At 31.1% G+C, this 17827-nt stretch overlaps 1 protein-coding gene across 6 annotated transcripts in view; it reads left to right on the forward strand.

The window, feature by feature from the left end:
• Positions 1-17827, forward strand: part of Tbck (TBC1 domain containing kinase) — a 236481-nt gene that overhangs the window by 51854 nt on the left and 166800 nt on the right. For all 6 annotated transcript variants that reach the window (XM_058583784.1, XM_046458939.2, XM_046458941.2 and 3 more), the window contains 6 exons: positions 2590-2704; positions 4231-4304; positions 11929-12070; positions 15504-15564; positions 16541-16602; positions 17201-17262. In XM_058583784.1, coding sequence (XP_058439767.1) covers positions 2590-2704; positions 4231-4304; positions 11929-12070; positions 15504-15564; positions 16541-16602; positions 17201-17262 — 516 coding nt within the window. The remainder of the gene's footprint in view (positions 1-2589; positions 2705-4230; positions 4305-11928; positions 12071-15503; positions 15565-16540; positions 16603-17200; positions 17263-17827) is intronic.

Below are 17827 nucleotides of genomic sequence, written 5' to 3' on the forward strand. Positions count from 1 at the left end.
TTTTAATTAATGAAATTCAAATTATTTTTTCTTTTGTTACTTTTATCAAAGAATTCTTTGCCATATCTAAAGTCATCAAGATTTTCTCTGTTTTCTTCTGTAATTTTTATAGTTTTAGCTCTTACCTTTAGGTCTCTGACCCACTTTGATTTAGTTTTTTAATATGGAATCAGTTGGTTTATTTTTGAAGATGTTTGTGAAAACTCTGTTATCCCAAATTGTACTTGTTTTCACACATTTTCTCTTTGCCCAAACTGACTAATATCACCTTCACATGGAAGAAACCATTTGATAAAGAGAAATAGTTTATAAGTCAATATAAATAATAACATTTATCCTTTTTTTACATACACCATGGGAAATATGAAGTTTATTACTTATCTTCAAAATATGACTGACAATCAAGGATTGGATTATCAGACATTTAAGGAGAGAAAATGAGTTTGAGAGAAACAGCCTTAGGATGGGAGCAGGAAGAACTCATTGGAATTACCACATAGGAAATGAAGATAACACTCTATGTATCCACAACTAAAAGAATTCTAATTCTCCTTAGAGAGACTCAAAAGAATAATATATCCACAACCAAAGAACACTATCTACTGAAAAGAAACACCTGGAGAATAGTGAATTCGGTGGTGTGGGTGAGGTGGGCGCAAGAGGCAGAAAGAGATTTCTGTAGATATCTTTCTCTTTCTCTCATACCACATACACAAATAAATAAACCCTTTAATTAAATAATAGAGCTAAAGACCATCCTCCTTGATAGTAAAAGTCAGTTTAGAAAGTAGTTCAATTTTCATCTGTTAGTGGACAGAGCTTCAACTTAAAGAGAAAATAAATACAGCACATCAGGTTTTTTCTTGTTACTATTTCTGTATTAATGGAACATGTGAATCTTCAGATTAAAGGGTTGTACCTGATGTTGACCAGCACAAAGGTGTCTATACCCTAGAACATTGGGTTGAAGTTTTATAACTCTAAGGATAAAGTAAAAAAGTATCCTCAGCTTCCAGGGAGGAATCACAGGACATCTGTTATAAAATTGAAATCAGATTGATATTAGACTTCTTACTACTAATAAAGGATACCATAAGACAATGGAATAATTATTTTCAAGTTTAAGAAGAGAATGAGACATTTTCAGACATGCCATGCTCTAAAATGCCCTAATCATGCCCTTTTAAAATTTTTCTCAAAAATTAAGAATGATTGAAAAATTAGTGTTCAAGTTGCCTAAGTTTGTTTTTCTTAGCCTCTGCTTGGTTCTATAGTAAATATGTATTAATCATTGTATGGCAATGTGCCAGACACTTCCCATTCTCTCTGAGTAAAAGCCAAAGGTCTTATAATAGCCCAAAAGATCTTACACAGTTGTCTCCTTAAAACTTACCTTTTTTTGTCCAGTTAAGTGATAAACTATATCACATGACCATCATCAAAATTAAAAATAGAATAATTTCATCACTTTGCAAAATTTTCTCCTACTCCTATCTATTCCCCCACTTGAGCCCATGTGATCACTGATTACTTATTTCATTTTTGTCCTATAACAAATGTTTTTTCTTCAGTACAGATTTCTCACATACTGAGTATAGTCTTAATTCTTATATAACAGTCTTTTTCTTTTAATTGATGACTTTAGGTAACTTATACTTAATATAATTATTGATATATCTGGATTAAAATCTGTTCTGTTCTTTACTTTTCTTTTTATTGGGTTGTTTTTTATTCCATTGTATTTCTACTACTGCCTTATCATTTATAGCTCTTTTAAAAATTTTAATGGTTAACTGCAGATATTTAATTTATAAAAATACAAAAAAAAGTATAGAAAAGAAATCTCTACAAAATGTTAACATTAGTAGTTTGGGAGGTTGGATTTGAATGAGTCTTCCTTGCTTTTCTATATATTATTCCTAATTCCCTACATGAATGATTTAGCTCATTGGTAGAGCACTGGCCTAGTAAATGCAACTCCCTGGATCCAATCCCAAGTACTGCCACATACACATATACAAATACACCTTCAGAGAGGGACAATGTGAGAGAGACAAAACATATAAAGAAAGTGGACATCTATGCACAGATGGCTTAAGGAGGATAAGATAAGAATTAAAAGAGACATTTTGCCTTATTAACCAGTGTGGAAAATATGCTAATGTCTGTATACCATAAAATATATTGTACCTAAATTTTAGAGGCTACAGCATTTTGTTTTGAGCAGAAGACATGGTTATCCTTGACTCTGATCTGCCACACATCTAAAGCTTTCTTGATAATTTGATAAAGCCAAACTTGTCAATGATCATTCTACCCTACTACAAATAATATACACCATCCAAATTAAGGTCCTTTCCTGCTATTAGAGTAGCCAATAGGAAAGTGTTGTCAGATCACTTTGTTATAATCAGAGTTTATTATAATCAATTGTGTTCAAGTGGTTATTTTAGTAAATATGTAAATTCTGTTTGAATGGGCAAGATGCAAAAAAATTTTATGTTTTAAATGTTTTCAATGTGTCTTATTCTTTAAACAGATTGTAGATATGCTTTATAATTGATCTTTGAATTTTTGTTTTCTTTTTAGCCATTCAAAGGTTTTGTGCATAGCATTTGAAGTACTTCAGGGCTTGCAGTATATGAACAAACATGGCATAGTACACCGGGCACTGTCTCCTCATAATATCCTCTTGGATCGAAAGGTGATTCTCAAATACTATAATAGATATTTGTATGTTGCTTGGAATTGAAAGCTTTTGAAATCAGGCCCTTAAAATTAATCAGAATGATGTTAGAATATGTTTTAAGAATAAATAATGAAAAGACTATGAAAATGATATATTTATGATTGTGAAAAAGCTCTTTAAATTATTTAAATGTTTAAATTATTTAACAAATGTTTTTTTCTTCAGTATCTATGTGTCTTTCATGCAGGATATTCCTTTTTTTTCCCACAAACTAATGTTCTGACTTCATGTGTTATTTTTTCTTTCATTCTTTTTGCTAAAGGATTTGTTTTATGGCTTCTCAACATTCCTCTCCTCAGAATTTGCATTTGCTTTTGTTTTAAGAAAACTTTTCTGACCAGTTACTTAGAATATCATTCTCATAAGTAGAACTGCATTGAATTTCCCCTTCTTTACTTTTTTTTTTTTTTTTTACCAAATATTCATTACCTAGCTCACTTTTCTGTTGGATTGCTTGCTTCTCAACTTGGAAATCTTATAGGGAATTGATAAGATAGTAACCCCTCCTAAGAGAATTATTGATAATAAAGTGATATATTTTCAGGAATAATCATAATTTTATTTCTCATTACATATAAACAGCTTTGGGGAAATTTTGGTTGAATTATTTTGTATATAATTGTTCTTTGAGTGTTTTCTCAAATTTGATATAGTCTTAAAAATCACAAAATAGAAATGATATTTATTAATTTCAGACTTATGGCAGAAAGATAACATTGCTACAACCAATCTAACTTGTTTTAAAATATAAAGTAATGTCTGTATACCATAAAATATATTGTACCTATTTTTAGAGGTCACAGCGTTTTTTAGCCTCTAAATCTTAAAAAGAAGATAAATGAATTGAAAGTTGACTTATTTTTTTTAAAGTATAAACATTTAAAATGAAAAAAAAGGAACTCACATTTGTGATAATTGTTAGTCTCAAAAAATATATGAATTATTGGAACCTAACAGACTTACTGAACTCTCGTGATTTTTGAACTGAACTTTCCAAGCTAAATCCCTTATCACAGTTAAATTTTAACATTATGACTGTATTTGTATTTCCCCGAAAATAGAACTCTTCTGAAAAATTACTACAAAACATTCTAACCAAGTATTCAAAACAAATGAAAACATTTTTGCCTGTTATCCTTTGTTAAAAAAAACCTAGATTAGCACAAATAAACACAAAAATGTTAAACTAATTTGACATTGTGAAATATATGTATTCCTTATACAGTTATATAGTATATGTATCTGTATATATATACACTTACATGTCTACAGATATGTGTACATACAAATATAATAAGTGTAAAGCAAACTAAATTTTGACAGTCTTGGATAAAATTTTGGTATCTTATAAAATCTTATATGGTAATATTTTGATAAAATAGCAGTCTGATTATATAATGATTGTAGTAGTCATAAGGCACATAGTTTTCCTTTCCAGTTATATTAAAATATTTCAGTGTCTTTCTCCTTTATTATTGTAGGGACATATTAAATTGGCTAAATTTGGACTTTATCACATGACAGCTCATGGTGATGATGTTGATTTCCCAATAGGGTAAGGATATTTTACCTCTGAGTTCTGTCTTGGGCATGATAATCTTTGGTAACATGCACGTTTTGTTAGTTATTTTTGATAATTGGTTTTTAACATAAAAGTAATTTTTCTTTATTAATTCATATTAATTTCCCAGGTACTTTGTTAAAAAAATAGACAATTTCCCAGTGTTTCAAAAATCCCTGATATTGATCTTTCATTGAATTGGAAGAAAGAATGACAGATTATTATTTACCTTATAATGCTTTCTAGTTAGTTATATTTCATTAAGAAGTAAGTTTAAGACAAGAAGACTGATCACATTCTAAGATAGTGTGTGTTCATAAGAGTCTGAAAGTCATCACTCTTGCACTGATTTCAATTTCATGATTTACATTTAATTCCCTGCTTTCTAAAATCTAATTGTATATTAAGATTCAAATTGAATTATTGTGGATATCAAAATTGGGAATGGAACTACAATTTGACCCAGCTATCCGTCTCCTGGGTCAATACCCAAAGGACTTATAAACAGCATATTACAGGGACACAGCCACATCAATGTTTATAGCAACACAATTCACAATAGCTAAACTGTGGAACCAACCTAGATGCCCTTCAATAGATGAATGGATAAAAAAAAAAATGTGGCATCTATACACAATGGAATAATAAATAAAATAAAATAAAAAATAAGTAAAAGAGAATGAAATCATGGCATTTGCAGGTAAATGGATGGAGTTAGAGAAGATAATGCTAAATGAAGTTTGCCAATCCCCAAAAAACCAAATGCCGAATGTTTTCTCTCATATAAGGAGGCTGATTCATAGTCGGGTAGGGAGGGGGAATATGAGAGGAATAGACAAACTCTAGATAGGGCAAAGGGGTGGGAAAGGAAGGGAGGGGCATGGGGTTAGAAATGATGGTGGAATGTAATGGACATTATTATCCAAAGTACATGTATGAAGACGCGAATTGGTGTGAATATACTTTGTATACAACCTGGGATATGAAAAACTGTGCTCTATATATGTAATAAAAATTATAATGCATTTCGATGTCATATATAAGCAAATAAACAAAAAAGAATTATTGTGGATATCAGAAGTAATGGGATAAATTCTATATCTGGAAGTCTACGTTTAAGAGGTTTATTTTATCACTTCTGATATGGAATTTTAGATGTACATTGCCCTCAAAGAAAGAAAGTAACAGAAGTTTATTTCATTCCATACTAAAATAGATACTTTTGATTGACTAGCACGTACAGTGGCTTTTTATTTGTAAATACTTTAGTTTGTATTTCCTAAAATAAGGAGTTTTCATATTCAACCTCAGAATTATGATCAAAATGATAAAACTAAAATTGATATATTTTTATCTAAACTAGATTCTGAAATCATATTTTTTCAATTGTACTATAGTTGTTTTTAATAGTATTCATTTGTGTCTTGCTCTTTGAGTTTCCTAAAGTCAGTTCTGTTACATTAATATTGAGAATTCTGATATGCATTTATGGAGTATAATTCTGAAGCAAAACGTTTTTTGAAAATATAATGTGATGTTTAACAAAATCTTCATTTATAAATGGCACTTTTATCCTTATATATTTCTTTCTTACCTAAAATTTTCATTAGTTAAGGCACAGATAATAAATAACCTTAGACATTATTGAGTGAGGAAACATTTCTCGAGCACTTTGTCTCTTGCCTTGGTATATACAAGAAGGTTAAAATAGGTTCTTTCCTTAAGAAGCTCATCGTTCAGTAGGCAGATTTTCCATTTTGATGACTTACTTATTAAGGTACATAGATACACAATCTTATAGTTTCAAAAGTCAAAATCTTATGGCCAACAAACAATTATTTGCATAAGTATAAATATTATAATTTGTAAAGTAGTCAAGAATTTCTACTTTTTAAAAAAACCCTTTAAATAGGATAAGTTCTTGATCCAGTTCTAGCTTCTTTGTCATATGGTATAATTGTCTTGACATGAATTTCAAAGAGCTATGTAGTAAATGTGATTTCCACTGCTTTTACTTATTGTCACAATTTGTATAAAATAAAACTCCAAAAACATACAAAAATTAAGATTTTTAAACCTTTATTTATTGGTGCTTTAGGTTTTAGTGATGAATAGAAGAAAGGAGATGATTTTTCTAAAAGCATACCAAGCATTTTGAAGAACTACATTTGAATTTAAAAGGCTTAGATAGAATTGGTCTTGTATTAACATTTATCCTAGCTTGCTTTGAAGTGTTGCACCCAAAGGGTCTTACCAGAAAGTATCCAAGAGCAAAATGTGCAACATTAGCCAAGAAAAATAAAGTGATCAAACAGCGAAGGCAGGAAAGAAAATATTTACACCAGAAGAAGCTTGCAATTAATTCAAAAGACAAATATTAAGGAACAATAAAGTAAAATGTTACCATCTGTTTCAAAATATTGTAAAGAGTTAAAACTTGGGCATTCATTTCAGTTGGCAGTAGCTTAATACCTTGTTAAAACAACAAACATGATGAAAACCACATGTATTTACCCCACCATTCATATACACAGCAAAGTTCTGTGAATTGTCTTCAATATCCACCTCTTCTTAAAATGCTTTAAGAAGAGGTGTGTATTGAAGGAAGATTATCTATATTTAAGAGCAATCCTAGGGCTTAATTGTTTTCATTAATTCCGTCTTTGATTAAAAGGGAAACTAGAATTTTTGGAGCAAGGGTTATCTCTGTGCTTCTATTAGAAGTTTTTGATACAGCAACTTATCTATAGTTTTGCTTGATTTTTCATTACCTGTCCTGTCATTTTTGTTGTTGTTGTTATTTAGATGTACTGGAAACAGGGATGAAAGTGAATAGTTTGCCTGTTAGATATGGTAAAAATCATCATAAAAAGTATAACATTATATTTGTGTCACTAATATTTTCAACAGTTTATGTGATAGATATTATGTCTATTTTACAGATGAAGAAACCCAAATTGCATATTACTGAAATTGGAACATAGATATTATAACAACATATCCAGTGCGTTTCTACAAGGTTTCACCTGGTTCTAGGGATTTCATACATTCATAGGAAGATTGGTGTGGCCCTGGTGCACACCTGAAATCCCAGTAACTCGGGAGGCTGAGGCATTAGGATCACACATTCAAAGCTAGCCTTAGCAACTTGACCAGGCCATTAAGCAAGTCAGTGAGACCCTTTCTCAATATACAAAATGTAAAAGGGATGGGGATGTGGCTTGGTGGTTAAACATCCCTGGGTTCAATTCATGATAACAAAACAACCCCCCGCCCAAAATATGATCATTTTAGGGTATAAAACCATTGTGAAAATTTGCATATAGAAGAATATTTGAGAAAATTAAAAGATATTGATACCATCAATTGTATTAAAATGAAGAGGAATTTAAAAACTTATACCCATTGACTTTAAGTTATATTCTCTTTCTTAAATGATTTAAATAAGTAGTACTGGTAGTGAGTGTGAGGAGGTGGCTATAGAAAAGAGAGATATGGATGTAATATTTGAGTGCCTACTGTAAATATGTAGGTTAAATATACTTAAATACATTTTGATTACAGTTGGCAGTATTGCATAATCTAATCTAATTGAATTGAAAAATCCATATTATGTTGTGTGCATGTGACTAAATCTGAATAAATGAAGGGCATACACATACTTAATTAGAGCAGAATTCTATTCATTTTTAAAATTTCTTTTCTGAAGCTATTAAAATTTTTAGGCAGTGGTTTACAAATTTAGCACTTGCCAATTGTCTAATTCTTATTGTCTGCTTTTTAAATCATTTTTTCTAAGGCAGTCCTAACTGGCATTGTGATTTTTTGTTTTAAAATTAATGTGCTCACGCAAACACAAACAAATGGTTTATAAAAATGAATAAGACATACTAGTATCTTCAAGGAATTTTGTTTTGTTTTAATTTAGATAGGAGGTTAAATATTTATAGAATATTACATAGTGTATAAAACAAAAATATTTAACACGTTTATCATCTATAGCTTATTACATGAGATTCAGAATATGCACACAAGGACCTTATAGAATTTAATCAAGTTCCTTTGTGCAAAAAAAGAGAAAGCTTTTTTTTTTTTTTTTTTTCGTATTAAGGATTGAACTCAGGGGCACTCAACCACTGAGCCACATCCCCAGTCCTATTTTGTATTATATTTAGAGGCAGGGTCTCACCGAGTTGTTTAGCATCTTGCTTTTGCTGAGACTGGCTTTGAACCCTCGATCCTCCTGTCTCAGCCTCTCGAGCTGCTGGGATTTTAGGCATGCACCACCATGCCTGGCAGAAATCTTTTTTCAAAGACATTATAGAAGACCTAAATAAATATGAACATATCATGGTTTTAGATTGTTAGGGACACTACTGAAAAGATGCTAGTTCTTCCCAACCTGTTTCCATATGTGATCTCTTCAGTAAAAACTGCAACTATGTGTAAAAGAAAACATGGAAAAGAAAGATAATTCTAAAATGTATATAGTAGAAACACCTAAAGAGAAATTGAAAGTTGTGTGTGTTTGTGTATTTTGAGAGGGCTTACCTTAGTAGTTGCCAGTAATTATATACATAAGGTTATAGATTTAAAACAGATCAAATAGCGTTAGGCACAATGATCAGTGGAACAGAATAGAAAGCCAAGAATCAAACCTACCATATGTGGCAGTTTTATTAATAGTAGACCTGTCACTGCAGAGCAGTTGAGGAAAAAAGAGACATTTCAATAAATAGTATAGAAGTCAATTGATTCTCCATTTAGGAAAGATGGAAGTTGTACCTTTATCTTACCTCATATAAAAAATTTATTCTAGGTAGAAAAAAACTTAAGTATGAAATTAACTTTCAAACTTTTAAAAATAACACAAGACCATTTTGACAAAATCACTATGTATAAGAAAAAAATGATAAATTTGATTGAATGATTAGTAATTTATCACTCATAAATAGATACCATAAAGAAAATTTAAAAGAAAAGCTGTTTAGTGATAGGAAGTGTTTCAAGTCATAATTACTAAAAAACAAATTAGTACTGAGAGGCTTTTGGGGATATCAGGGGTTGAACTCAGGGACGCTCTACCACTGAGCCACATCCCCAGCCCTATTTTGTATTTTATTTAGAGACAGGGTCTCACTGAGTTGCTTAGCACCTTGCTTTTGCTGAGGTTTGCTTTAAACTCATCATCCTCCTGCCTCAGCCTCCAGTGGTGCTGGGATTACAGGCATGCACCACCATGCCCAGCTAGTACCTAGAATTTTAAAGAACCATTTAAAAACAATAAGAAAAAAATCAGCTATGTAGAAAAAGGTTATCCCAGAAGACTTTATCTGTAGAAACTATGTCCTGCTTATAAGGTTTGTCCTTACCTGGGAACTTGGACTTCAGAAGCATTCCCATGGTTCTCTAATTGTAAGCATCGTTTTCTGTACCTGTTTGCATAATGAAGTTTATGTTGAATAGTTGCTTTCCTTCTAGGAGTCCTATATTTTTGTACATGACAACCAGTAAGTGCCTGTGTGACCAGTCCCCAGTAAATACCTCAGGCCGTAAGTTTTTGATGAACTTCCCTGGCCATTGTTAGCACATTTTTGTTGTTGTTGCCAGGAAGAGTGTACTCTGCTTAATACCTGATAGGAAGTAGAAAGCAGAAGAAAACCTGTACATAGATTCCCCAAGAATCTCTTCTATTTCTCTTGTGATCCAGCTTTATACCCTTACTATGTCATGTAATAAATCTTAGCTCTGAGTATACCTACATACTGAGTTCCATGAGTCCTTCTAGTAAATCTGTAAACATAAGAGATATGAGGGTTTTCTTGAGTACTCTAGTACAACAATCTACTAGGGAAATGAGTAGAAAACTTGGACAGGCACCTCACAATAATAAATTCAAGTGGCTAATAAACATATGAACATATGATGCCTCAATTTTACTAATTTTCAAGGATTTAAAAGTTGAATGTGCATTGACATATAGATCTCACCTAGCAGACTGTCAAACATTAAAATGCCTGTCAAATAAATATTAAGTGTTGATGAAGAAGTAACCAACAGGGACCATCATATCTGTTGGTGGTATATAGATTGGTATAACTTTTTGCAAAAAATATTTGACATAATTTTAAAAAGTTGAAAAAACATGTATTCTATGGCCTAGAAATTCAATTCTAGTTTCTTAGCTTTGGGAAAATTTCAGGTACATGCTATACACAGTTTTAAGTGAAGCATTGTTCATAATGCAAAATGCAGGAAATATCTTAAATGTCATTGATGTTTAAATGGACAAATAATGATTTATTAATAAAATAGAAGTAAAAATTAATGGTGTATGACTACATGTAGCAATACAGATTACTCTTTCAAATAAATAATGGTGACTGACAAAGCAATAGAATATCCTCAATCTAATTCCAGTACTATAACATTCAGAAATGTGCTCAACTGAACAATATATTTTAAGGATATAATCATGTGATAAAGCTATAAAGAAATTCCAGATATCTCTTTCTTTTCAGGGATAAGGATGGAAATATAATCCAGGAGAACCAGAACGTGAATTTAGTGATAATTTGTTCTTCACTTAAATTGCTCCTTGGTACTTGGTTGTTTATTATAGCTTTATTCTTTATACCTTATTCATATTTAATAGTCTTTTGTATTTGCTCAATATTTGCTAAAATACTTAAAAAAAATTTATCATGAAGGTAGTGTGAAGGAATGAACCCTATATATTGTTTGTGAGAACATAAATTGATTAAACCTCCCCAAAAGGCAATATGATGTGGTATAAGTTATGAATTTGTAGTGATACTTCTAGGAATTTAACTGCCATCTATACATATATCTGATAAGTAGAGTATTTATATTTATAATGTATTCATTTGAAAATTGTTGTAGCAAAAGAAATTTATTAGTCAAACAAGTTGTTTATCAATACAATGACATTATCAGCAATTTTCAAAAAGAATGAAGGAACTCAATAGTTATTTTTTCAATTTTCTTTATTTGCTTTGTTTTTTTATTTTTAATTTTTAAAATTTGTTATATGTGACAACAGAATGCATTACAATTCATATTACACATATAGAGCACAATTTTTCATATCTGGTTGTACACAAAGTAGAGAATGATCTCAAATATATTTTAAGTGAAAAAAAGTAGTATGGTGTTCTGCCATATGGGGGGAAAGGTACAGAGAAAGTCTTTCTTTTCAATTTACATTCCTTTTCAATTTATATATTTTTATAGCTTTGACATTCCTACTACTCAAAATAATATATACTGACTTCAAAGTTAAAATGATAAAATAATAATTCACTATTAAGAGAAGAAACCTAGAGGACTGCAAGAAAGGCAGTATGTTAAAAACAGGAAAGCTACCAATGCTGGAGAGAGATATGGTGGTTTAAAACCACTAGAAATTCATATAGGTACAATTGATTCTTAGACATTGTATATTGAATTTAGAATTCTTCTTAGCTAATTCTTCTTGTTAATTTTAATGCATGGGGCTTTTATCTAGTTCTTGTGACACTGATAGAAAAATGTACTCCTGCTTTTTTCTTCATTATAGTTCATAGTAATTATTCATGATTTTAATATGTCATTATAGGTATCCATCATACTTGGCACCTGAAGTAATTGCACAAGGAATTTTCAAAACCACTGATCATGTGCCGAGTGAAAAACCATTGCCTTCTGGCCCCAAATCAGATGTATGGTCTCTTGGAATCATTTTATTTGAGCTTTGTGTGGTATGTATATACAAATGTTGAAACTAAATCATGTATTTATTATTGTTTTGCTGTAGAAATGGATTAAATTTAGAGAAAAGTGTAAAATAATTACACCTTTACCAAGTGTAAACAGCTTCAGAAATATTGCACTAAAATTAATTATGCTTTTTATGTGTTCATGGTTTCTCTGCGCTCTGGTGTTTTTTCCTCCTGTTCTCTTTTATTTCCTATAAATTCAATTTGTTTGTTGGATTTTTAGGAAGCCTTCCCCAGACACCTTCTGTATTTATTAAAGGCTTAAGCTGTTATTATAAACAAAAGAACTAAAAATATAATAACTTAAAGAATGTAGATGTTTTTCTTATGTTCAGAGCAGATAGGCTCTGTTCCACCATATCATGTAGAAGCCTGGGCAGGCAAGAATGATGGTTTCATCACCATTTTCAATATCTGGTTTTCAGAGTTGCTTTTTTTCCCCCTTAATCATTTTTTTCTAGCTAAAAGGGATAAGGAAGAGTGAGTGAGTTTAGTATTACTGCCTTTAAGAATATGATGTAATAGTTTTAAATAAAAATCCTGTTTACTTTTCACTAGTGGCTACATGTAGGTAGAAGAGAGGTTAGGAAATGTCATCTTCAGCAGAATATCTAAATTTAAAAAATATATATGAGAATGAATTTTGAGGAACAACTAATAATGTGGTAATCTGTCCTCAAATTATCTGCCAGTGTTAGATACTCTGCCTTCTCTCCTCTCCTTCTTCTACCTGGGGGCAGAAATCTGGATTGTTCATTTGTTTCTACCAAAGGATTTTCCAAATATTTTGAAAAGAAAATAACTCATTGAACAATTTCCATTTCTAAGAATTTGGTTGATATTATTATTTCATTTTGTGTGTTTAAGAAAAAAAATTTCTTTAAAAATTCTTTGTAACATACCTGTAATCCCAGTGACTTGGGAAGCAGACGGGGTGGGAGGGGGTATCATAAGTTCAAGGCTTGCCTTAACTACTTAGTGATACCCTCTCTCAAATTAAAAAATTATAAAAAGGACTGGGATGCAGCTCAATGGTAAAGCTTCTGAGCTTAATCAGCAGTACAAAAACAAAAACAGCAAAACAAAACATTCAAAATAATTCAATAGCACATGTATTATATAAAAGTTAAGAGATAAATTTTTGGAGTTCAAACTGTATTTGTAGTCTGATGTTGCAAAGTAGAACTGTGTGACTTTGGGTAATATGTTAGTCAACTGTTACTGTAACAAATACCTGAGATAAACAGTTTGCAACGAGAAAAGAGTTATTTTGGCTCATATTTTGAGTCACAATTGAATGGCCCTGTTGCTGGGCCTGTGGCAAGACAGCATGTCATTGTGAAAATGCGTGGTGAAGCAAATCTCCCCTCATGACCAGGAAGCAAAAATGAGAGGAAAAGAAAGAGCAGGGACTGAGGTGTCACTATCCCCTTCAAGGTTATGCCTCCAACAACCTGAGAACTTCCAGTACGCTTCACCTTTTATTAAAGTTTCTGTCACCACCTAAAAGTGCCAAACCTTTAACCTATGGGCCTTTGAGGTCATTGAAGATCCAAAGTATATCAGGTCATCACCTCACTTCTCAAGGCTTGAATTCCACTTTCATAAATAATATTAGCATCTGTTAGTATGGCATAGCAGACCATTCATTAGTGTTTTATTTTTAAAGTAATGATGTTAATATATTCATAACATGATGGCTTACATGTTAGCATTGCATTTTCTAAAGGAATATGCCAGATTTTATGTTTTTGTCTAACCATCCAACTTTTCATTGGTATGCAGATGATAGTAAATATTATTTTTGTTTAAAATCACAGCTGAAATGAAAACTCTTTGGAATGTGGATGTGAAGTGCACATAATAAGTATAAATATAAAGTATACAGCTTTTCCTTTTTGCTAGCATCCCAGATATATAAAGTCTTCACTAGTGATCTGGGTACATTTTCTATGAGTTATTCAATTCAACAAATATCAATGAGTGTTTACTGTGCGTTTGACACTTATGACAACAGTAACAAGGGATAAATAAGACACATCATTTGAGAGCTCATAATTAGATTAAAACCTATAAACTTTGAAGGTAAATACTGAGAGCTGTGTGATTTAAAATTAAGTTTAATTCTACTGCAGGCCTTTATGGAACTTTAAGTGGTACTCAAGGTTTAGGTATTCAGCTTAAGGATGGCAGACTAAATATATGCTTAAATCTTCTGCTTCATCAAACTCTTTCATTCGGTGTTTTTTTTGTTTTTTTTTTTTAACTGGGGATTGAATCAAGGGGTGCTTAACTACTGAGCCACATCCCCAGCTCTTTTTTAAAATATATTTTATTTAGAGACGGGGTTTTACTGAGTTGCTAAATGCCTCAATATGTTGCCTTAGCTGGCTTTGAACTCACGCTCCTCCTGTTTCAGCCTCCCTAGCCTCTGGGATTACAGGCATGTGCCACTGTGCCCGGCTTCTTTCATTTCGTTTTTAAAGGCTCTCTTTATCTATAGTTCTGATCTCAAGTGTTCAAGAACATTTTTTTCTCTTTATTAAAAAAGCAGACTCTACAGAAAGACTGTTATCTTCTTGTCTTCTACTTGTGAATCTATTTAAAAGATAATACAAGTTTAATTTCTAATGAAAGTGAAATATAATAACTAACATTAATGAAATATTTTATACTTTATATAACCCTCATCACTACCTATAGGGTATGTACAATTAATATTCCAATTTTACCAATGTAAAAAGACAAGCTTAATGTGGTGAAATAATGTACTCAAGTTTTGTAGCCATTTGGTAATGGAAGACTCGATTGTTATTCAACACATAATTTTTTGGAGGTATATTAGTCAAGATGCCATTCCCAGAAAAATCCAGAGGCAAACTAATAAGGAAACAATTAAAATATAATATGTGTATCTTTTAAAAATGTGCCATGTACTATGGGAACATCAAGGTGGCTGTCTGAAGTTACTATGGAAGGAAGGATTGTTAGGGGATGTTTCTCAGTAGAGACAATAAACTAGCTGAATCATGATACATACGTAAGAATTATATAGGTAGGTGAAAGGCTAATGCAGATCTTTCCCCAGGGGTATCTTGATCTCTTAATAAAATAATACTTCTTGTCATGGAATACCTCTAGATAGCCAAGTACATAAGGGACTCAAATGGAACAATGCTTAAGATCATACTAGAATGTACTGATCCCTAGACACATGAAATGTTTATTAAATATTAAGCAACACTTTTTAAAATGTCATTTTGCCAGTAATTGTCCTTTAGTGGAGATAACTACAAATCCATAAAACCTCTGGAGATAAATGGCAGTACCTGATAAAATCAGTTTCAGATGTGGAAATTACCTCCCTGGAAGAAAAGATAAAAATAACAAGAATTTCTTTGCTCATTTTATTTAGGGAAGAAAATTATTTCAAAGCTTGGATATTTCTGAAAGACTAAAATTTTTGCTTACTTTGGGTAAGTGTCATGCAATTGATTACCTTTCCACTATACATATAATCTTTAGTAACTTATGCATCATGAACAAAGTGCAAATCATGCACATTGAAGATGTGTTCTTTTGAAATAGTGAAATGTCTCACTTCTCCAAGTTTTTAATGATCAGAGCTAAGCATTAACAGGAGAGCTTAAGAAATGCCTTATGAAATGTTATAACAGAGCTCATTAAGGAATTTCATGATATAGCCAAATAAGCTAACTTACAAAAGCAAACTATGTGAATATAAAATTATACCTCTCTGTAGCAATTTAACTTCAGACAATGTTTTTTAACTTTTGGATTGTCTTTTGGTTTGACTGATGTATCAATAACAATTCAGGAAGAAAGTTTAGTTTTCCTTATAACATGCTCATATTTTTTATGTATTAGAGATTACTAAATGTGGTTTACAGACTAAGCTTATACTTTAAATCCCCAGAGAAATGTGTATATATTCTCTAAATTATATATAATAAAAAAGAAATTAGTCTAAAATCATGAAAAACAGTCTTATTAAAAGACTGTTATTAAATAACAGTCTTATTTTTACCTTTCTTAAATAACAGCTTTATCTCTACTTAATTGCTATCTTTCTGTACCTATGATTAATTAATATTTAGTATTTGAGGTATTTTTTATCAAAACATATAAGGAAAATTAACAAAGTCATATTTTTTTTAGGATTCCCAAGTGCCAAAACTGTTACTATGTGACTTAAAATATTTGTTGTCTGATTAGTCTTATTTATTTAAGTACTGGGGATTGAACCCAGAAGCAGTGAACTACATCCCCAGTCCTTTTTTTTTTTTTTTTTTTGAGACAGGCAGGCCTTGAACTTTTGATCTTGCTGCAGCCGCCTCAGTTTCTGGATTACAGTCATGTGCCACCATGCCTGGCTAGTCTGATAGATTTTTAAAAGCAGAATTTCTTCATATAGTGTTTTCTGTTTTATAGACTGTGTAGATGACACTGTAATAGTTCTGGCTGAAGAGCATGGTTGTCTGGACATCATAAAGGTTTGTCATTAATCAGTGTTTTATTCTGTTTGTACTTATTTAGCAGAGTATGAGAGATTGGATAATTTATAAAGAACAAAAATTTATTTTATCACTATTTTGGAGGCTAGAAAGCACAAGATCAGGTTGCTATCAGACTTAGTTCTCTAGTGAGGTCTGCATCTATAGAAGGGAAGAGTGGTGGATCCTCACAAAGTACAACGGCAAGCTAGGCGAATGCTAGGTGAAGCCTCTTATATAAAGACCTTTATCCCAACCCCAAGAAGAGGAGCCCTTGTGACTTAATTATCTCTTAAAGGTCCAACCCTCTTAATGCCATTAACTTTTCCATTAAGGTTCAATACCTGAATTTTGGAGGGAATACAGTTAAATCATAGCAATCTATTAATGAAAAGTTGTTTTGCATAGTTGAGATCCAGTAGCAAATTATTCTGAAACTGTTATTTCTCTTTATTTCAGAGAGTGATATATTAAAATAAATTTATATAAAGTACAGATAAAGACTTAATTAAGACCTTCTGGAGAAGCTAACATTTGAGTAAAATATATTTCTGAAATGGATCATTACAAATTGTTGTTTTCTGTCTTTCTTTACCAGGAACTTCCTGAAAATGTGACAAATCTTTTAAAGAAGTGCCTCACTTTCCATCCTTCTACGAGGTTGATATTGTTAAGACTTTGAAAATATACTCATCCTAAACATATAAGCATCTGATTTTTTCTCTTATTATAATACTAATAAATTACATATAGATATTTAAATATATAGGGCATGTACATGATTAATATTAGTATCATGAATGCAAGTGATATAAGGCTTTAATTTTTTATTAATAAAAGAAAAAATTATTAAAGTTAAATCATGACATATACCAAAAGAAGTTACGAGTTCATTTCATAGCCTTCAAGTAAAAAATCTCTTTGAATTATTGATATTGCTAGACCCAATCATAATATGAGGGAAATGAGAACATACTTTATTGGTAGTATGTATTATATTAATGAGCTTGGATAAGTGTTGAGGTAAGCTAATAATTGCTAATATAAAATGATTTCTTGGAAATTTGGTTAATTCATTTTCATTTGAAGATGTCAAAGACTTACAGCTTTTCCTAAACTCGTCCTACAATATTTCAAAATAATGTGTATAATTTATTTTTAAAAAACAATCTTATCAAGACAGAAATGGTGTTAAAAGCATAGTTTGGGGATAAAATGCTACATG

This window comes from Marmota monax, unplaced genomic scaffold, assembly GCF_021218885.2.
Source record: "Marmota monax isolate L192 unplaced genomic scaffold, Marmota_monax_Labrador192_F-V1.1 WCK01_AAM20220418_F8-fsc00002, whole genome shotgun sequence".
NCBI classification, from domain to species: domain Eukaryota; kingdom Metazoa; phylum Chordata; class Mammalia; order Rodentia; family Sciuridae; genus Marmota; species Marmota monax.